Source organism: Melozone crissalis, unplaced genomic scaffold, assembly GCF_028551555.1.
Source record: "Melozone crissalis strain CALT ecotype California unplaced genomic scaffold, PUWL_Pcris_2 ptg000026l_1, whole genome shotgun sequence".
Taxonomy (NCBI): Eukaryota; Metazoa; Chordata; class Aves; order Passeriformes; family Passerellidae; genus Melozone; species Melozone crissalis.
The window spans coordinates 3,514,916-3,536,608 of record NW_026535804.1 but is presented as its reverse complement, the minus strand read 5'-3'; the positions used below and the strand labels follow the sequence as shown (position 1 = coordinate 3,536,608).

The following is a 21,693-nucleotide window of genomic DNA, read 5'->3' as shown; positions in this document are numbered from 1 at the left end:
CAAGCGGCAGCAGCAATGCCATTGGTGGGAAGACAGAGTTATTTGGGGAATGCTGGACTCCGCACCATGAGAACAGCAGGGGAGGAGGTTGGTTTTAATTTAACAGGCCGTGTTTACTCTTCCCCTCTCACCTTTGGTCGGTGTGAAATGTGCAATGGGAGCCCCCCGGCGGGCAGGAAGGGGCCGGGGGTGCTGCCCCCTCCCCACGCTGCCCCCAGGCCCGAGCCGGCCGCTCCGCAGCGCTGTGTGCAGCAGCCTCCCACGGCGCACACCCAGGGCAGGGAATTCTCACGCGATAAACAACCAGGCAGATGCAAAGCCTCAAAAAATACTCAGCTTTAATCTGTAAACTTGCAAAGAGAGACCCAGGGGCAGAGCAGAGGTGAAGGAGGCACCGGGGCAGGTGAGACACGAGCAGTCAGGTGCAGAGCCAGAGAAGATGCTGATGGGGACAGATGTGCTGGACAGTCCCTGACTCGGATGTGCAGTGCCATACCCTCCACAGCTGCTCTCTGCATCGGTGCTTCAGCTACACAACCAAATATTCACCATCTGACTGCTCAGAGGAGTGGACAGTGTGCTTGAGGGAGCAACAGAGCTGGGCTGAGCACCAGGGATGTCCCTGAGCCCCACCAGTGCCCAGCAGAGCACTTTGCTGGCTGGAAGATGCCTGACAGTGGGTTCCAGCTGCTATTTGCCAGCAGCAGGAAGGCGCAGTTGTATTACATGGACAGTGACAGGAGAGAAACCCAGCCTGGCCTGGGAGGCAGCGGGGCTGAAGCATCGCCCCGGGTGATGCCATCATGGGCGTCTCCTGCATGAGGCTGGAGATGGTTCAGTCTGGAGGCATTGAAATGAAAAAGCCTTTTCTTGTTAAAAAAAATAAATTCTCTAATTTCTGTGGCTACAACATGGGGGAAGCAAAGTTTTTCCAAATTGCTTTGTGTACCAGAAGTGCCCCAAGCATTGCTCGGATGCTCCCAGGAGAATTTTATTTCTCACACCAGCTGTGTGGGCAGGGAGCAGGTTTGGCTGGACCCTTCCCCATCCCAGCCCTTCCCTCGAGCAGAGCCAGGATACAATGGGGACATCATTGCATTTGTGGCGGCAGGAGGATAAAAGCCATTGGCAGCAACTGCAGAAATGAGGAGCCACAGCCGAGCGTGGGCACTGGGGTGTGGGGCAGCCTGGGGGGACAGAGCTGAGGTTCCTTGGAGGGAAGCCAGAGCCTGGCAGCACCAGGGTCAAGGGGGCTGGACCAGGCCCTTCCAGTTGGACAACAGCAGCACTGTGAGCAGGAATAGCTGCAAGGGAGGCTCATCCATGGCACAGCTCCTCCAGCTGCTCCAGGGATCCCTCAGTGAGGTGTGTGGCTGTGTCCTGCACCCTGCTCGTGTGGTGGAAGTGATGGGTCACCATGGCTTGCTGGCCTGGCTGGCAGTCACCACACCACAGTGATTCCCACGATGGCACAGAGGTCATTGCTCTGCAGGGCAGCAGGATCTGAATCCTGGCACCAGGTCAAGGGCCCTCCTCACGCACTCTGCTCCATTGTACTGTGCCATCCGCCTCGGCTTGTCAGAGCTTGGCTCCCTCCAGTGCTTGAGAGCGGGATAGGGCCCCACTCTGCTTCACACCCGGGCCCCCAGGCCGGCCAGCTCCTCTGGGCCACCCTCAGGAGAAGGCACAGCAGCTGGATTTCTTCTTCTGTGCCTCGATGTAATCGTGGATCTGGAAGTGGGGCTCACCCAGCGGCTGCACAGCGCGCTGCTTCAGCTCCCTGGAGTGGTGAGGCTGTGTTACCCCTCCCACACTGTGCTGGGGTGTGGCAGCTGCTGGGGCTGCAGGGAACACCTTCCTTGTTCAGTGCCCTGGCCCCAGGTACTCACTTGGCAATGGCCAGGAAGGCCAGCTCCACGTTCATGCCCGTCTTGGCACTCGTCTCCATGAAAGGCACTCCGTACTCCTGCAAGAGCAGCACCACCCCATCGGTGGCTATGCCCAAGGTGCCCTCCTGGCCCTCTGAATCACCCCTGGAGCCTGGACAAGGCTTAAGGGTCACCCCCTCCCTGCCTTGCCCCCGGTTTTGCATGCAAGTGACTGCTGTGCTGCCCTGCAAGAGCCAGGCAGGCTGGGCACTCCGAGGGGATGGCACGGCTGCACGGGAACCCTGAGTGACCTGAAATTGTCTGGGGGGGCTGAAGTTGGGTTAGACCATAGCACAACTCACCCTGGCCAGCGATGCTCCATCCTCTGTCCTCACAGCTCTCTCGCTGCTCACATCGGCCTGCCAAGGGAAGGAGAATGTCCCCACGCACCAGAGCAGCTGGCACCCTGGGCATCTGGCAAACCAGCAGTGTGGGGTGTTCAGGGGGCTGACAGGAATGAGGGGCAGCATGGACCCAGAAGTATCCACTGCCCAGAGAACCTGGGACCTGGTGGCATTGAGGGTATCAGGGGAACCTGGGGACACTGAGGACCTGAGAGCATCCAGGACCCAGGGAGGCTCTGGTACCCTGCTGGGCGTCAAGTACCCAGCATCATCCAGGATCTAGGGGACATCCAGTCCCAAGGGGAAATCCAGTCGGGCACTGGGCACCCAGCAGCATCTTTGACTCCTGGAGAGAATCTGGGACCTTGTTGGGCCTTTAGGGCTTGGGGTTACCTGAGGTGCAGGGGTACATCCAGGCCCGGGTGGGCATCCCATACCAAAGCATCCCATTCGAGGAGCACCCCGGACCTGGATCCTCAGGCTCGTGCTGCCACCCGCTGGCTACCGGGAACACTGCCCGCCCCGAGCCCCGGGGACACTGGGGACAGGGAACCACCCCGGGGACAGAGGAGCCGCCTCTGCGCTCGGCCGGGCCCCGAAAGCAGCAGAGCCCGGCAGAGGGTGCAGGCAGAGCCCCATCCCTGCACGGCCACGGGCACGGCAGGGGCACGCACAGCACAGCAAGCCCAGGGTGCACGGGGACCCTGCACACACCTTATTGCCCAGCAACATGATCACCACGTCCTTCTGGGCGTACTCATGGATCTCCGTCAGCCAGGCCTGTGGGGCAGCAGGACTGTGTCGGGGCGAGGGGCGCTCCTGTCCCTCCCAACTCAGCCCCCACCCCTCAGTACCCCCTCCCTTCCCTCTCAGCCCCCGCATCCCCTCAGCACCCCCATCTCTCCCCCACAAGGACAGGGATAATGACTTTCCCTTCTTGGCACAGGAATTATCCCAGCATCACAGATGAGCAGTCCTGAAAACGCCCCGTCTCCTGGCTACAGCCCAAGCCGTAGTTCACATCCTTCCCAAACCACGTTTTCTCCCTCAGGCATTCACCGTGTCCTCAAACAAAACTCACCCAGCCGTGCAGCACCCAGCCAGGTGCCCTGGGATGAGCTCCCAGCTGGCTGGCTCTGGCCAGAACAGCCAGTGCTCGGGGCTACAGCAGGCTCCCAGCTGCTCCCACAGCCGGGCAGCCAAGCAGGGCAGCCAAGCAGGGCAGCCAAGCAGGGCACCCTCACTGCAGGCCCTGGCAGAGCTCCCCCAGCCCGGGGTGGGACTCACGCGGATGTTGTCGAAGGACATCTTGCTGGTGATGTCGTAGAGCAGGAGCAGGGCTGCAGGGGAAGAGGCAGAGGCATTGCTACACTGCAGGAATGTGCTCTGGATGGTGTCCCCATCCCTGCTGGACCCCAACCTCACCTTGGGCATCCCGGTAGTAGGCGTGGGTGACGCTGCGGAAACGCTCCTGTCCTGCTGTGTCCCAGATCTGCCGAGAAACTGCCCTGGTGAGAGCAGGGAGAGCAACCTCCCCCAGCTGGGTCTGCTCCCGTGGCTCCCAGCCCTGCTGGACCACCACGCTCAGCCTGAGCTGGGTTTCCATCTGGAAGCTTCTTCCCCCCTCCCAAAGCTCACCTGCAACTTCACCTTCACACCATCCACGGCCACCACTTTGTTCTGCAGAAGACAAGGAGAGCAGGTTTATCAGCCCAAAGCATCAGCCCTGGCACTGAGCTGGCGTTCCACAGCCCCTCAGCTGCTCTCCCTGGGCCAGTGGAAAGAAGCAAGGCTGCCTGTGGGGCTGGACATCGAAGCCTCGTTGCCACAGACCGTGATCCTGATTGCTTGGCAGCTACGGGGACATCCCAGAGCAGCAACCCCTCGAGGCAGAGCGAAGAGCAGAATCAGTGCATCAAGATCCCAGCCTGCCTTGGATCCAGAGCCTCGTTCATCTCCTACAGCCAGAGTCCCTGTCCTCGGCTCCCTAATGAGCACTTAATGACCCTGGCTGCCCAGCAGGTCCCAGGAACACCGACCTGCTTCGGCTCCTGCTGGGAAGCTCCGGGATTGCAGCAGCCCCCGGCAGGTTGGCAGAGCTGCGGAACTGGGGAAGCACGGATGAACCACACATAATTTTGCATTTATTAATAACTTGTTGGTGTGCTTTTATGTTTGCTCACCAAAAAGCCCTGATCTTTCTGACAGGACTCTTCAGCTCCATGTGCTGAGGAACCACTCCTGCACTAAAAATATAGCCTGTTTGCAGTAACTTCAGGGGTTTGGATGCTAAAAACTGCCTGGGCATGTGCACTGGATGATGCTGGATGTCCTGCTCAGGTTTTCTTGCTGGTGGAGCCTTGTTTGGTTCTCAAAGGAGGCAGAAAACACTGAGCTGGAGGGGCTGCATGTAGCACACAGCTGTATCCAGCACGGCAGGAGGAAATCTCCTGGGTTTGCAGCCAGGCTGGGCTGGGACCAGGAAAGGAAAGAAGCATTTCCAACTGAGCTGGGAAGGCAGCTATTGAGGCTTAAGCAATCGCTGTTCTCATCTCAGAAGCACAGGGGCTTCTCTCCAGAGGCCAGAAAAAAGAAAAGCAAAAACTACTGAAAAGCTATTTTAAGATGTAAAGAATCATACTTGGAGTCCGGAAAGAGAAGACCCCTATAAATAATTTGGTTGCCTGGAATTGTTTGAAATGGAAATTCAGCCCATGTGGGGATGACAGCATTTGAGCAAATGGGCTGGATAAAACAAAAACATGCCCCAGGAGACTCTGGAGATTACCTAGAGCAGTGAGCCATGAGCTGCTGGAGGGGATGCTTGCACGAGGCAGAGCAGGCACCTGCGGGCTGGCAGCACCTCTGGGGAGAGCAGCACCGAGCCCAGCAGTGGGACACGGCAGATTTTCCTCCTCTCATGACTTTATCATAAGGACAGGCCTTGTGGCCTCCTCTAACCAAACCCACAGCCATCTCTCTCCCCCAGCCCTGGTTCCATCAGAAGCCAAAGGCAGCTGGGGCAGCAGAAGGGGCAGCAAACAGGAGCAGCTGCGGGGGCAGAGGAAGCTCTGACCGCACTCGACACGAGTCGCTGGCTGTGGGCAGAGCCCTGCCCGGGGACACCCCCGTGACTTCCTTCCTGCTCTGCCCTGTGCTCAAACAGCTGTGCCTCCCTGGGCACCCTTAGAAAGATCCTGCAGCTGAAATTTGGTGAGCAGACAGCAGTGTAGGGGTTTAAACAGCCCATTTCAGCCCTTCTCACCAGCCCATTTCAGCCCTTTCAAGGCACGAAATTACAGCAACCTGTGTTTGTCCCCCCAGCTGTTGGCTTTGGCCTGCATGGTGGAGTGTACTGGCTGTCCAGCACACACCCCCAGACCATGAACACAACTGGGATGGGCTAAACCTAGACCCTTTGCTGATTTAAAGGTAAGAGGCAACAGTACCAGTGGGCTTTTCTATTTGTTACTGCTCTCCCAGGGAGGGCTGGAAGGGTTCCAGCAAGAACCTGCAGCTGGTTGGAAGATAACTGGAGGTACAGAGGCTGCAATCCCCCGTTCTCCCTGCCCAGCACCCTGTCCTGGCCAAAGTGCAGGTGGAGGGGGGCGAGGGGCTGGCGGCTGTGGTGGTCTCACCCGGAAATCTATGCCCACGGTGGCAATGAACGTCCCGGAGAGAAAGGCCCCGTCTTTGAACTGGAGCAGGAAGCAGGTTTTCCCCACGCCCGAGTCTCCGAGCAACATCACCTGCAAGATGGGCGCAGGGAGAGAGGTCAGCAGGACGGGAGGGAGCAGCAGCCCCGGCTGGGGCTGAGCCCGCCCCGGTTCCTGCTCTCCCCAGGGCTGCTCCCGGTGTGCCTGCAGAGCCCCGCGGGGCCGGGGGTGGGTGGGAGCCCTGAGGGTGCGGCCTAGCAGCGCCCTCAGCCATGAACGAGGGGGAGAGCTGCTGTGAAAACAGGCACTGCAGCAAGAAGAGAAATCTCCTGGCCAGGCCCTAGAGGCTCCTAGAGAAGCAGCCACAGCTCCCAAATGCGTGCAGACACCCTCGCCCTGCCCCTGGCCCGGGTGTGCCCAGCCCAAGGGCTGATGCACGGCTTGGGCAAACCCCGCGTGTCCGGGACTCTCTCCCCGTCGGTGCCTGCTGCAGACACCAAAGCAAACATGGTGCCTTTCCCCTCCTGCTAAGCAAACAGGATCAGCCCAGGCTCTCCAGCGACTCCAGCACCACTGGACTCGGGCAGGGAGCAGCCAAGACCAACGCTGGGCTCCATAAGCACAGCCTTTCCCAATGCTGTGTTCTTTCTGCCTACCTGCAGCAACCTGTTCCTGCCCAGCAATCATTAACCTGACTGCATCGTTTTTCACCCTTATGAAAAATATCAGTGAGCAGGACTTCAGCAGGAAGGTCCATGCCTGCATGCCCCCCTGACAGGATGCTGGAGCCTGCAAAGTAAACCTCTGCAGCCCTGCTGCCCCTGCGGGCCACGGCCACCTTCCACAGGGATGGCACAGCAAATGCCAAAGCTGGTGGCTGGAAATGCTCTGCCTCCTGCTACCACTTTGCTGGTCAAATCCTTCCCCAGGACTTATGGGGAGCTGGGAACACTGCTCAGTTCTGCCTCCACCTCACTCTAGACCACACTGAAAAGTGCTTTTCTCCCTCAAACATGGAAATTATCCTCCATGAAGAGGAGTCAGAGAGGGGAGGATAAAAGCAAAGGAATAAAAGCAGTTTAGAGCAGGTGACAGCGTGCAGGGCCACTTTGGAACTGGCTCAGTGAGGCAGCAGGGGGTGTCAGTGCTGACACCATGAGTGCTGGGCTCAGCCTGAGGCTGTAAATTAAATTTTGGGGGTAAAAGGTTCCTCAGTCCCGTGCTTCCCCGGAGCTGCTCGGATGAGGAAGGTGCTTCCTGAGGCAGCCCTTGCCTGGGCTGGGGAGGGGAAGAGGGGGGCACTCAGGAAGGAGGGCTGAAGGGGGGTGAAGGGGGCCCTGGGCTGGATCCAGGGCTGAAATGCTGTTCCCACCTTGGAGCCCTTGGGGTGCTGCAATGGCCTGGACGGGGCCCTGCTCCCCCTGCCCTGTGCCATGGGGGGCACTGTTGTCGGGCTAGCAGGAGCCCCTTGCCCTGGAAAAGGTCTGGCGGGCGTTCACAGCTCGGCCACGCTCCTCTTGCCCCGGGAGCCCCCCAAAGTCCCGCTCCTGCCCCTGGTCCCTCCTGTGCTACCTCCTACGGAGATGGACGCCCCATCTGCACCTCCCGGGGAGCAGAACCCCAATCCCGGCTGCACAGGGGGCTCCCGGGGAGCAGAACCCCAGTCCCGGCTGCACCGGGGGCTCCGGGGCACAGGAGGGCTGGGGGGATCAACTGCGGCCGCCGCCTCCTTCCCTTCCCCGTTTCGCGGCCGCTTCCTGGGCGCGATCGCAGCAGCGGAGGAAGCGGGCGGCCCTGGGGACCCTTCCTAAACCCTGAACCCCTCCTGGTCTCCCGCAAGCCGGGGGGCGAACCCAAACCTTCCCCTCTGGCGGAGCTCGGAGGCTCCATCCCCGCTCCCTCCGCTCCCCTCGCACCTTGCCGGACAGCTGGTGATCGCGGGGCAGCGTCGGGGGCTCCCCGCTGCTCCTCGGGGGGTCCCCGCTGCTCCTCGGGGGGTCCCCGCCGCCCCCCGCGGTCTCGCTCCCCGCCGCCCCACCGGGGCCGCCCATGCCGCGCCCGAGCGGAGCCGCCGAGTCTCGGCGGGAGCTGCGGCCCCACCCGCCTTCCTCCTCCTCCTCCTCCTCCTCTTCCTCCTCCTCCTCCTCGGCCGATGCCACCCCCGAGGCCGTGCCCCGGCCGCCTCCCTGCCCAGCCCGGGCGCGGGGTGAGGAGGAGGAGGAGGCTGAAGAGTGAGTGGGAGCCTGTGCCCCTGCACCCCGCCGTGCTGGGGTTTGCTGCCGGCTCGGCTGCCCGGGACAGCGGCAGAGCCCGGCACGTCCCTGCGGACACGGCCGTGGGGAGAGCAGGAGCTGCTCACCCCGCACACGAGCAGTCACCCCGTCCCTCACAGTGTGTGCGGTGGAGACCCCGGCGCCACCAAATCCCACCGAGCCACGCCGAGACAGCGGGGATGGCAGCTCGCACTGCCAGCCCCCAGCCCGCCCCAGGGCAAGGGTTTGCCCCCTCTGCTGCAGCCCCAGCGGCGCTGAGCGGGGCCCGGGAGCTGAGCCGAGCCGGTTCCCCGCGCCCGCCCCTCACCCGGGGCCTCCCGCTCCCCCGGCCGCTCGCAGCCCCTGCATCCTCCACCGGCCGCTGGGGCCCAGCTCATACTGCACTTCATTTAGGAAAAGGCCAAGCATGGGAATGTGGGAGAATTCCCTGGAGAGGGATGTTGTGTTACCCAAAACCCCACCCCGTAAAACCTCATAAATCCATGAGCTACAGCTCGTCAAGGTCTTCAGCCTTACAGGCATCACTTCATGTATAGGAGCCTTGAGCCCTCCCCAGTCTGTTTTCCCAGGAATGTTCCATCTCATCTCTCCCACATCAGGGCTAATCTCAGGGCAGCCCCCATCCCAGTCACACCACTGGGATCCAGGGCTGCAGGGCTCCAGTGCTGTGCCCCTCTCTGCAATCCAGGTGAAGGCCACACGTGGCTGCAGGAGGTCCAGTGACAGAGATGCCCTCTGGAATGGCATCCACCTCCTGCACCAGCCAAGCCCTCCTCTGCCCCCCGGGAAACAGAACCTGTATTTCCAGTCCTGTAACTGTGCTCAGACCCAGCCGGGGGATTTATAGTTTATATGTGCTCTTTGGCCAGGAAAGTGCCCACAGCTGGAGCTGGTAGCTTGGAGCTCCTGGAAGTGGCTGAGCTTCCCTGCAGCAAGCTGGGGAGGGGGCTGGAAGGATATGGAAAACTGTGCTGGGCAGGAAAAACGCCTGGCTGAGCATCACTTCCACACACTGGCGTTTGCTGCCAGAGAAACAAGGCAGCCGGAGCTGGAGGAGATCAGTGGTGAGGCTGAGCCTGCTCTGTCTGCCCCTGGCTCAGGCCCCTCAGCAGAGGCACCTTGGCTGCTGGTCCCTGGGCTGCTTGGCCCCAGACCGTCCCCACTGGGGCCACATTTTCCTGCTTCCTTGGCCTGGACTGGAAAGAAAATTCCTGTGGGTAATCGCATCCCCATAGGTGTCGCAGACATTTTTCACAGAAATCCTTTCTTTCAGATTTCTGCGTCTTCTGGGAAGCAGAGGCCCCAGAAGAGAATGTAAACAATTATTATCAGCTGCTGTAAATGCAATAAGATGCACCTGTGATTGGTTCATGTTCCCATGTTTATAATTAAGGGCCAATCACAGGAGCAAGCTGGGGACAGAGTCCCTGGACACAACTTTGTCATAGATTCTTTCTTTCTATTCTTAGCTTAGCTTAGCAGCTCTGCAACCTCTCTTCTTATTCTTATTAATATAGTTATCATGTATTATATATCATATATCAATAAATCCAGCCTTCTGATCAAGAAACAAGATTCTCGTCTTTCTCTCACCCCAGCGACCACCTCAGGTCGCTGTAATACATAGGTACCAGCCCCTTGCTGAGTTCCAGCTTTGTCACAATGCTGAAGGGGTGACAGTCTCTCTGGAGTAGGGTCCCAAGCACTGTGCCTGTCCTGAGCTCCCCCAGGAGAGGGGACACACACATCAGAGCCACTTGGGACCCCAGGCAGCTCTGCAAATAGCTCTGGATGGCAGCCGAGTGCTTTTCCCAGCACCGTCACCATCTGCCAGGGCCCCGGGCAGGACACAGGCTGGCATCTCCCTGGCACAGCAGGGCAGCTCCAAGAGCAGCTTTCTGTGTGTGAAGCACAAGGCTGCACTTGGACACGGCCCCACCAAGGGATTTGGAATATGGAGCTTTACCCATCCTTCATCCCTCCCAGCGGTCCAAAGCATGCCAAGAAGCACACAGCCAAACCAAACTCCTCATCCAGCAGCACCAAGGCAAGGTATCCAATTCTTTGTGCTTACCACGGATTCACAGATTCTGATTCCCCAGATAAAGCTGCTCCCCAAGGGGGAGTGCACAGCCCAGGGACCAGGGACTGGGCTCTTACCGTAAACCCAATGCCCACGGTGGCAGAGAAGGAGCCAGGAATGAACTTGCCCTGGTCAAACTGGACCAGCAGTGATGTCTTCCCCACGCCACTGTCTCCAACCAGGATTGTCTGCAAGGAGCACATAAAGAGGCATCAGTGCAGGTGCAGGCGATGGGGGAGCTGGGAGCGGACATTTGGGTGGGTGTGCTGGGGGAATGTGGCAGCAAATGCAGCAGGATGAAGAAGGACCCACCCAGCCCCTGGATCTGTCACATTTGGTTCTGCCACTTGCCCAGAGAGGAATTTCCACCCCTTTGTCCATCTCTGTAATTAATGAAATGTTTTCTGGGATGAGCTTCAGGCCTGAAACCCACTGCACCCTGTCCAAGAGAGGAGAGATGGGAGGGAAAGCAAAGCTCAGGCTGTCATGGAGAGTGAGCAGGAGAGAAACTCCTACCCCAGCTCAGGGAGCTGCCGGGCAGAAGCAGCCTTGGCTCACACAGGCCTGCTGGAAAACCTCTTTGGGAGGACTTTGGAGTCACTGGATCAAGTCCAAAACTGTTTGGTAAAGAGAGCATCTCCTGCAGCTGCTGCACACAGCTGCTGCCACAGCCACACAGCCTCGCCGGGTCACTGGGCTGCCTTTGTGCTGCCTTAATGCCATGGACCCACAGCACTCCCTCCTGGTAAAGGGATGGCTTTGAAATCATAGGGTGCCTCTCCAGCCTCCCTGGGAAACCCCAGACTGCTCCCATCCCTGAGCAGAAGGGACAGGAGCTGTGCTGGTGTCAGAGCTGTCACCTCTTAAGCAGCTCCCACACTGCCAGCCCCTGGCCCTGGTACCCCTGGGGAGCTCATCTTCCCTTCTGCTCCTCAAAATCCTTGCCCTAAGGGAGACCTGCAGTGCAAACAGAACCCCTCCCTTCCCTCTGCTGGAATCTGGGTTTTGTTCTCAGAGCCACTGGCAAACATTCCCATCCTTTCAGGAAACTGAGGCACTTTCAACCCTTTCGCAGGACACAAACTAAAACAAACACTCTGCTATCAGCCTTCTGGCTTAGAAGTGGCTTGGGCTCTGTGTTTCAGGACAGGGGTGTTCCTGAAGCTGCAGTTCTGGCAATCATAGAGTGTCCCCTCTGCTACTGGTCCCCTGTCACCCCTGAGGCTGCAGGGACGAGGCAGTGAGGTGCTGGGACTGAACCTCCCCAGCCTCTGCATCCACCTCTGCTACACTTGGCTGCATCTGTTTTACCCCGTCCTGCAGCACCTCAGCCCTTTGACTCCAGCCTGAAGGTGCTTCAGCACCTCCCCAAAATGCAGGGGAGCCACTGTGCACATCTGGTCCTGTCCCTCTCCTGTCCCCAAGTGCCCTGGGGTGACACCAATCCTGGCACTACTTCAGGCACTGCACTTCCCCTTGTGAAACACAAGCTGAGTGTGAAGGAATGTTTAATCAAATGCCTGAACAGCCCCAGCAGATCAAGACCTGATTCCATACACTGGGAGGCCACACACACAGCTCCTGGCGCCACGATTCCTGCACCCCGCAGATCCCAAAGAAGTGGGCTGAAACCAAAAGCCAAGGAGCTTGAGGAGCCCAAACCATGCAGGGATGTGGACTGGCAGGACATCAGCGTCCTGCCTTGCATAAAGCACCACCCCACACCCTGCCTGGAGCTGCTCACAGGTGCTGATACACCTCAGTGGGCGCTTGCCTCATGAATCAGCACTTGCCCTTGGAGAGCCCATCCCAAACACTGCCCCTGTCCTGGGAAGAGCTGAGCTGCCGAGCAGAGCTGCGGGCAGGAGGGAGCCCTGCACCTCTGCCAATGCAGGCTGCTGCTCAGGGCTGCGTGCTGAGAGGCAGCAGCGCCCCGTGCAGATCTGCAGCAGAGATTTCTCCCTCCTCCCTGCCTGGGCTCTTTGCAGGTCACCCGCACATCCAGAGCAGCCGCGTGAGCCGGGAGCTGGCACGGGGGCAATGTTGGCAGGCAGAAATCTCTGGGCCAGAGGAGCTGGTTCACCCCTTTCCTTTGGGCAGGGGGAAATGTCCCTGCCCAAACCCCCCTTGGCTCTTCCCCAGGGAACTCTTCCCTGTGCACAGAGAAGGATACGCCCAGGAGCAGCTGGAGAGGAAAGCTGTTGGGAATTTAGCTGCTAGAGACTGGAAAAGTACAAAGCCGTGGCTAATACCAAATCCTGCACCTGCGTTGATAGCGTGTCCTTGGGCCTAGCTGTAGTATAATAACAAATAGTGAAAGAGACATGAGAAAAGAGAGATGTAACCCCTAAGGAATGAGGAAGAGTTAATGGTATAGTTTAACCAGTAGATTGCTTGGCTTGCAGAATATTCATGAGCTTATTATTTGCTGTATAAGTGTTTGATGCTTTTTTCAATAAACTGGACCTGTGATGAACCAGCTGGTGTCCTGGTCCCCTTCCTACGACAGAAAGCACTCCAAGAATTCATTACCATGGGGCTCCTGCACCTCAGTGCTGTGTAATTTGGTGTTACATCCTATTTCCAGGTAAAATACTGGTGCTGAGATGTGCAACAGGACTGGGTGCACCCTGCAGTGCTGTCTTTGGGAGCAGTTAATGCAGAGAACAACATTAATTATGGAGGGAGAAGAGCTGGCTGGAATGAGCACCAGAAAGCCTCCAGAGCCCAGGGTTTACAGAGAACATGTATAAAAGGCAGATTCCTCTATTAATAATTTAAATGGGATTCATAATAGAGACAACTCATGAATTGCTTCATGACTTAATAATAACAGCAAAATTTGGCCTGGAAGAGTCAAGAGATATTCCTAATGACTTCAGGAAAAGCTCATGGGCTCCATGGAGGGACAGCACAGTACAAATCACTGTGGCCTTCCTGGTCACCAAATAAACAAAAAACAAGAACAAAAAGCCCACTGTAGGGAGAATGTTACTTGAAACAGCCCTTGAAATCTCAGGCTGGACATGACTGAGTCATGATAATAAAAAATTTCCCAGAGCCAAAGTTCCATAGCTGTCCTGACTCTTCCCCCACCCTCAGCCACAGACAGACATCCTCCACACCTTCTTTTCCCCCTCAGGTTTTCCTTCTTTTTTTTTTTTTTTTTTTTTTTTGTTTCAGGTTTTTTTTTTTTGGTGGTTGTTTTTTTGTTGTTGTTGTTTGGTGGGTTTTTTGGGGGTTTTTTTTGGTTTTTTTTGGTGGTGGTGGTTTGGGGTTTTTTTTGTTTTTCATTTTTAGGGGTGGTGGGTTTGTTTGCTTTTTTTTTTTTCGTAGGAAACTTAAGTAAAATGTTGCAAGATTCCTTTTGGCGCTGCTGATCCTCTCTGCCTGGTGGTGTGGGGATGGAACAGCGCTTTGCCAGAGGTAACCTGACTTCTCCACTACCCCACAGTCCCAGAGAAAAGCAGGTGCACCTTGTAACACCCCCCTGAAAAGGCTTGTCTGCCTGACCTGCCTTAGGGGAAGAGCAAATATCCCTCCCCACACCTTGAGTAACTTTTGGGGCTAATTCTGATGTAGATGGATCACTTCCAGTCAGAATCGTTGCTGGCTCAGCAAGGGCTGCAGGGACAAGGCAGAATAATTCAAACTTCCCATACTTGCAAGGAAAAGAGACATTTTGGCCTAACCTGCCGAGGGAAGAGAGGGTTTGCAGCACAGGGAGGCAATGGGTGCAATTCCAGAGCCAGCCAAACGGGGGGAGATCTGGGACAGTGCATGTGGGCTGAGCTTGTCTTCCCAGCTCATTTTCAAGATTAAACATGCAGAACCTGGGCCTGAGCTAAACATAGCTAATGGAAGCCTGGCAGGCTAAAAACCCGGTCAGGGGGTGCAGGGAAGGGAGAAGTGCCCTCCACAGGCTCTGGTGCTGCTCTCAGGGAGCTGATGGAGCCCCAGACACACAGGTTTGTGCCCAGGTGAGCAGGATTTATCACAACAATTTGTGGCAAACGTGTTGGTGCCCCTCAGCACCGCTGCCTGCAGAGCTAAAGTGGGACACAGCCCTGGGGGAGTCTGAGGGTGAAGGCATGTCTGCTCTCAGCCCCTCACCACCCCACTCTGTGGCCTCTCAGGCTGAGGCTCTCAGTCCTGAGGCTTATTTTTAACCTGCTCTTTATATAAAATTGTGCTGCCTTTCCCCTGCTGCAGGCAGTGCCCCAGGGATGGAGCTGGATGATGCTGGAAGCTGCTCTGTGCCACAGGAACAGCTCAGGGCTGTCCCACCTGCCCAGACACGATTTCACCACAGCCAAGACACTTATACCAGCTTGAGAGAGAGCCTGGAGCCCTCTGCCAGCCTTGGCACAGGCTGGATCTCAGCACTGCAGAGCTCTAGGGCTGTGCATCAAACAAAAGCTGGCTCAGATCATGCAGGAGATCCCGGTTTGCAACCCCCTGTTAACACCTTGGATCAACCACAGACAAGGAGCTCATCCCTCTGCCTTTGGGTCTTGCTCCAGCTAATGGACCCAGGAATCACACAGGAGGAAGAATGATTTGGCAACGGGTCAAACCGCCTGAGAGCAGAATTCATCATTTTGTATCAAGCAAAACTTCTCTGGAACAGCCCCGAATAAACCTCTGATGTTCCTGCTTTGGTTAGCTCCGGGCCCATTTCCTCCCCAGGTCTGGGTTTAGCCACCAACCAGAAATCATTTAATCCTTGGCTGCAGGCTGCAAAGCTCTCTGGAGGTTTTTCAACACATCTGAAATGTGATTGCTTGCTCAGACACAAGATCTAGTGAGGTGTTTGCAGCCTCGCTTCCCTGGAGTGAGAGCAGCCTTGTTTCTGCAAGACAAGCAGCCCAGCCAGGAGAGGCAGAAAAATATCAAGGGAAACAGCAAGGAATGTGGGACTGGGATGGTTATTTGCCTGGGCAATATAACCATTTTCTGCCCGGAGCCTCATTTCCACCAATGTAATTCCTTAACTGCTGCAGCTGCTTCCTGGAGAAGAGAGAGTTAAGGCTTTGCAAAGAATCAAAGTTTCTCAAATCATCCCTGGAGGCATGTTCTATGTATTCCATGTAAAACAGAAACGAGAGTTGCTAGTAATTGATATTTTTCTACTAATCAAGGGCTGGGCACCTTGCCCTGAGTATACAGCAGGAAACAGAACAGACTGGGATTTGTGAACAGGATCCACAGAACCCCAGCCCTTCTCCTGTCTTGTGCCATCCCTGATTTTCCCGAGGGAGGCAGCTCCTACACAGTCACTGGGGACTGCAGGAAAGCAGCGTGAGGACAGCCGGAAGGAATGATGGGTGGATCTGTGAGAAATCAGCATCTCCTCCATCACTCCTGGACTTGCAGGGCAGCGCCTGACTGCAGAGAGCAAAATCCCTGCTGCTGCTGTCCCCGCAGCAAAGCCTGAGCACCCCGCGTCTTGCAGGGACTCCAGCAAGCCTGACCACGCTCCGTGCCATTGCAGTTACAAAACACAGTCCCGGGAGGTGCAAAAACACAAGGAATACTGCAAAAGAGGATTTCAAAGCAAGAAGGGCAGGAATGGACGTCTCTGGGACACGGCTATTTCACGGCAGGAAAGTGCCAGCTCGTTAATCTGCTTCTGGCAAACAGAGCCCCGGGGTTCAGCTGCCCCCGAGCCGCCCTGAGCCTGCCGGGACAGCGGCAGCGGCTGAAGGGCGGTGCGGGCGGCGCCCGGGGCTGGCCCCGCTCCAGCAGCCCTGGCTTCCCAAACCCGCCGGACCCTGCCGCCCCGGGATGTGCTGGGACCGGGGCCGATCCCTGCAGGGGGGACAGAGCTGCCGCCGCACCGGGCTGAGGGTGAGAGACGGACCCCGCCGGGAGAGGAGGAGCGAGGAAGGCAGAGAGACGGGATTTGTCGGGAAGTTCAAGCAGAGCGCTGTCCCTTCTCCCCGCTCTGCAGCCCCCTCCCGGGTGCCCCCATCCCCATCCCCATCCCCATCCCATCCCATCCCATCCCATCCCATCCCATCCCATCCCATCCCATCCCATCCCATCCCTACCTTGTGCAGCAGTGCCTCGTTGTAGCCGTCCCCCCCCGGGCCGTCGGCGCGGGCCCCCATGGCCGGGGGGGCTCGGGGTGCCCGGGCCGGGCCGGGCCGCCCCTGCAGCACCGCGGGCAGCGCCCGTCCCGCTCAGCACCGCGGGCAGCGCCCGCCCGGTGCGGCCCCGCAGGACGGACAGCGCTGCTCGGTGCGGCAGTGCCCGGCCCTGTGCGGCCCCGCAGTGCCCGGCCTGGTTCGGCCCCGCAGGACGGACAGCGCTGCTCGGCGCTCGGCGCCGCCGCTCGCACGGTTCCCCGCCCGGAGGGGGCGGGGGGCAGCGGGGGAGGCCGGTCCCGCCCGGGGGCGGGGAGGCGGCGGGAGCGTTCCGTCCCCCCCCCGGCAGAGCCGCCGGACTCCCCGCACCAGCGCCGGTCCCTCCGCAGCTCCGCTCCCCAGCTCTGTGCACCGGGACTGGGCAGAGCCCGGGGGTCCCGTCGGGAATCGCTGGCCTTCCCTCGGCCCCGGGAGGCACCCACGGGGCACGGGCAGCCCTGGCACAGAGATTCTCGGTGCCAGCTCCGATCGGTGCCGAGCTGAGCACGGAGCCAGGCCCGCTGCCCTGCCCCAGCCCGGATGCACAGCAGCTCGGTGGCGCTAAAGAAACCTCCTGCCCGCACCGAGGCTGCTCTGGCTGACGCCCCCCAGACATCGGCACACAAAGCCCGGGCAGGATGAAGCGCAGGGCAGGATGAAGCTCAGGATGAAGCTCAGGGCAGGATGAAGATGAAGCACAGGGCAGGATGAAGCTCAGGGCAGGATGAAGCACAGGGGAGGATGAAGCATGGAGCAGGATGAAGCACAGGATGAAGCTCAGGGCAGGATGGAGCACAGGGCAGGATGAAGCTCAGGATGAAGCTCAGGGTAGGATGAAGATGAAGCACAGGGCAGGATGAAGCTCAGGATGAAGCTCAGGGCAGGATGAAGCACGGGGCAGGATGAAGCACGGGGCAGGATGAAGCTCAGGATGAAGCTCAGGGCAGGATGAAGCACGGAGCTACGTGGTCACTGGTGCGTCACTCCAGGAGGGGCAGCAGCCCATGCTAGCCAGGCCATTTTAGTTTCTTTACCAAACTGGTGCTGTGCCTGGTTTATCCTGACCAAGGTCCACTTTGGGATTCCACTGCATTTACAGAGCCCAGTTAAGACCCTGCTTAAAGTAAAAAAAATTGTCATTAGAGACAGGATGAATCTGTGCCTAAACCTGAAGGTGACAGTCAATATCTTGTTGAGATCCTTTTCTTTAAGACTCTCTTTAGAGCAATCTGATGTTGTTCATTGCACTGGAAATAAATTAATCTTTACTCAGAAGTTTATTTAAGAGAGACTTGACTCAGTCTCCAATTCCCTCCTTCAAGAGCAGCAGATGGCCTCAAGCCAGAGGAACAGACCAGGCTTCCAAGAGCCATCTGCACCCATCTGATTGCTGTTCGACTGCCTGGGCCTGACATTGCTAATTATATTTACCCATTATTTCTTCTGACTGCAGAGATGGTTCTGCTGGGTCAGATGATTGGACTCAGAAACAGTAGCCAGAAAAAAAAATTAAAAACCAATCAGGACAGTGGGGTTCAGGCTTGCCTGAGGCCAAAAAGCCCAACCCAACCCAACCCAGACCATCCTGCAGCCAGACCACGGCCTCATGCACTGGAACACAATCAACAACACAAAACCAAATGATATCACAAGCCCTGCTGTCTGGATCAGAAAATAAACAAGTGCTTCAGCATAATGCACACACCCCACACAGGCAGGGCCAAGAAGAAGAAAGCAGCAAACCTCAGGGGATCTTCAACAAAGTCAGGGCAACTCTTAAACACACCATGAACTTGTCAAAACTCCCAAACTCCCATTGATGTCTGCATAATCCTTCCTGCAGATGTCCCAGTGCTGCCATGGCCATTGAGGATGGAGATTTCATGCCACCATCCTGAGTGCATGCTCAGCCTTCTCCTGCCCCAGAGCAGGGGCAGTGCCTGGCCCGAGCCGTGTGCTGGGCCCCACAGAGACCCAGATGTGCTGCAGGGACTGCACAGCTCTGCCCTGGACACCCAAACTGGGCAGGGGGTCAGACACACCTCTCCTGAAGGTGGGGGCGAAGAGAAGGGTGAGTCCCCAATGTCACAGACATCTTTTCATCAAAATCCTTTCTTTTAGGATTTGTCCTTTCTGGGAAGCTGAGGCCCCAGAAGAAAAATGTAAACAATAATTATCTGCTGATGTGAAATGCAATAGGTGCACCTGTGATTGGCTCATGTTCCATGTTTACAATTAAGGGCCAATCACAGGACCAAGCTTGGGGACAGATTCTCAGAGAGCTCTCTTGTTTTTAGATTCCTATTCTATTCCAAGCTTAGCAAGCTTCTGAACTTTTCTCTCTATTCCTATTAGCATAGTCATAATGTATTATATATCATATATTAATAAATCCGGCCTTCTGATCATGAAGCAAGATTCTCGTCTATCTCTCTCACCCTGAGGAACCCTCACAAGTTGTGCAATACCCCCAACATCTCACTAGGTCTGAGGCTCCAGGTCTGCTTATCCCTGGATTGCAATTTCTGTCAGGTCCCTGCTGCAGGAGAAGCTCTGGGGCTCGGGGAGCATTCTCTGACTTTTTAGCTCAAGCAGCATTTGTGAACTACCCTGAATGACAAAGGAGAGCAGGGAGGTGTAGTGAAACTACCAACTTTAGCCAGGGCCCTGTGGAGAATCTGAATGCTGACACAGCAGCAAAGAAGCTTCCTGACTCCAGGGACATCCGCCCCATACCCTGTCCCTATGGCCATGTAAGGCAGTATCTTGTTAACCCTGCTACTGGTCACTTATGGTCTATTACAGCGACCTCAGGAGGTCTCCATGGTGAGAGAAGGACGAGAACCTTGTTTCTTGATCAGAAGGCTGGATTTATTGATATATGATATATAATACATTATTACTATACTAATAGGAATAAGGAGAGAAGTTGCAGAGCTGCTAAGCTAAGAACAGAAAGAATCTATAACAAAGTTGTGTCCAGTGACTCTGTCCCCAGCTTGCTCCTGTGATTGGCCCCCAATTATAAACATGGAACATGAACCAATCACAGGTGCATCCTATTGCATTTCACAGCAGCTGATAACAATTGTTTACATTCTTCTTCTGGGGCCCTTGCTTCCCAGAAGATGCACAGATCCCAAAGAAAGGATTTCTGTGAAAAAATGTCTGCGACAATGGTCCCTCTAACACCTTTGCCGTTGGTCAGGATTGGATCTGGGCCAAGGCTATAAAAGTAGCATACTGGTCCCCTACTAACTGGGAAGAAGAAGTGTGACCCTTCATGAACGCCTCCAATAAAGCCATGCACGTGGAACAGCCGGTGTCTTCTGCTTCTCCTCTCTCTCTACCGTGTGCTGGAGCCTCAAGCCAAGGGCAAGCTACCTAGCAGGCAAAGCTGAAATCATCAGAGCTGCCTAATCACTAAGAGCTGAATATTCCCTGCTTGCTAGGGGCTGACCCACGGCCTTGGTCTGAGCGAGCTGGCCTCTGGCACTGAGTCCCCCTGGGAGCTGAGCTCTGGAGCTGTCATAGCTTGTTTAGGATGAGACCAATTAAGGCTCATTTAGGGAGGGACTGAAGAGCTGCAGGAGCCGAGGTGTCCATTCCCTCCGCAGGCACTGCACCACAGGCACTCTCGGCCCTGCAGGTTTAACCTCACTCGGCAGGAGACAACTCTCCTGACTGTCATGATGTCTCCAAAGGTAATGCAGCCTCATGAGACAGCGCAGATTGCTGGCAAAACACAGGCACCAGCGTGCCCTGGCCCTGCTCCAAGGGCTTTACCGCACTTTGTCGTGCTGGAGGAGCTGACCCATCGTAGATAAGTGATAACAGCAGCTTTATCAGAGCCCAGCAGCCCAACAGCTGCATCACTGCCTCCCTTCACACCCTGGGGAATGCATTTCCCCAGCACCCACAGCAAACCACTTGCTCTACCAGCCTCCCCCAGACCTGGCAGAGGTTTCTGGCAGCCAGTGAGCAGTTTACAGCCCAAAGCAAGTGCTGACCAGCTGGAATCAATGCAGAGCAATGAAATCAGAGGAAATGACCTGTAAATCGCAGTGATTCCAAATAAACCTGCAATTTAGATCCATTGTTTAGTGTGTCTGCTCACAGACTGTATCTCTGGTAGCTTAATTACTTGTGTGTTTGCCTTGAGAAGTACAGCTCTAACAGTGGAACACTTAAATCCAGCTCAGGAGTTTCTGCTTCACTGTCCTCCTGGCCTGCTCCTGCTTGTTCTGTGCTGCCCAACCCTATTAACTGCTGTAGTATCTCCCTGGATTGCCTGTACAACACATCTGGGGGAAGCTGGAGCCTTGCTGAAGTCATTCCTTCCCCACGAGCTAGGCAGAAATCAGAATTTCATCCTCTGAATCCACTGAGTATGGATTCTTAATTTCTTTGCATTAAATAACCCCTGCCTAGGCCCTTTCTGGCTAAGTCCAGCCTCAGGTGGAGCCCAGAGCAAATCCTCCACCCCCACAAATTCGGTGAGTATGTTTTGCCACCTTTACTGGCTTTGCTGAATCGGGGGATCTGGGAATGATGCAGACTCATCTTGGGTATCTGAGATGGCAGCGGAAAGAGAGATCAGACAGCGCCTGCTAAGTCAGCCAGCACTAAGGAGCTACAGTATTATACTCAGCCTTTTCTCCTAAGGACAATTTCCCCAAACTTGCTAAATCTGCCCGTGAAGAACAGACTGAAATGACCTGATTATTTTTCAAAGGACCTAGTTTAAATAACAGAATCAGGGATTGGAAATATCATTGAAGTCCAGGGAAGACAGGACCCTGGAAAGGCTCAGCTGTGGTGTGGGTGATACAGTGAGATGAGAACTGGGGAAGATCTGTTCTTGCAGGGCCCTGAACCACGGAGATGCACGCTCTGATTGATTCAATTGCTGCCTGTCCCAGAAAGGCTTTGAGGCTTTTCCTTAGGACCAGCACCAGAGAGTAAACCCAGATTCAAAATCCTGCAGAACCAGAGCGAAAGCAGGGTCGGGTGGTGTGGGGCAGTGTCCTGTAGCTGCAGGGCAGGGCTGGGAGCGCTGCCCAGGGGCGGCAGGGCTGCAGGGCTGCAGGTGCCAGCTCACCCCATCCCCTGTGCTGTGCCCACAGCGCATCTCGATGGGGCATCCAGGGGCTGCAGGTGCCAGCTCATCTCAGCATCTCGATGGCGCTGCCAGGGCTCTGGCACACTTTGCTCCCTGCTGCGGCCACCGAGCCACGCCAGGGCGCTCGCTCCAGCCCCGCATCAGCGCACAGCAAACGGC

The 21,693-nt window shown here is 56.7% G+C and overlaps 1 protein-coding gene across 2 annotated transcripts; it reads right to left on the bottom strand.

The window, feature by feature from the left end:
• Window positions 1–337: 337 nt before the first annotated feature.
• RAB37 (RAB37, member RAS oncogene family) lies at window positions 338–16,408 on the bottom strand. Of its 2 annotated transcripts, XM_054278744.1 has the most exons (10): window positions 16,338–16,408; window positions 10,362–10,472; window positions 5,911–6,021; window positions 3,911–3,952; window positions 3,698–3,764; window positions 3,560–3,612; window positions 2,987–3,052; window positions 2,231–2,287; window positions 1,890–1,966; window positions 338–1,780 (listed from the first exon to the last, which is right to left on the bottom strand). In XM_054278744.1, exons 1-10 carry the CDS (start codon window positions 16,395–16,397, stop codon window positions 1,675–1,677), a joined length of 750 nt encoding a protein of 249 aa, XP_054134719.1. In that variant the 5' UTR covers window positions 16,398–16,408; the 3' UTR covers window positions 338–1,674. The 2 variants fall into 2 exon arrangements, with proteins under 2 accessions (XP_054134719.1, XP_054134721.1); XM_054278746.1 differs by lacking the exon at window positions 5,911–6,021.
• Between the last annotated feature and the right edge of the window lie 5,285 nt (window positions 16,409–21,693).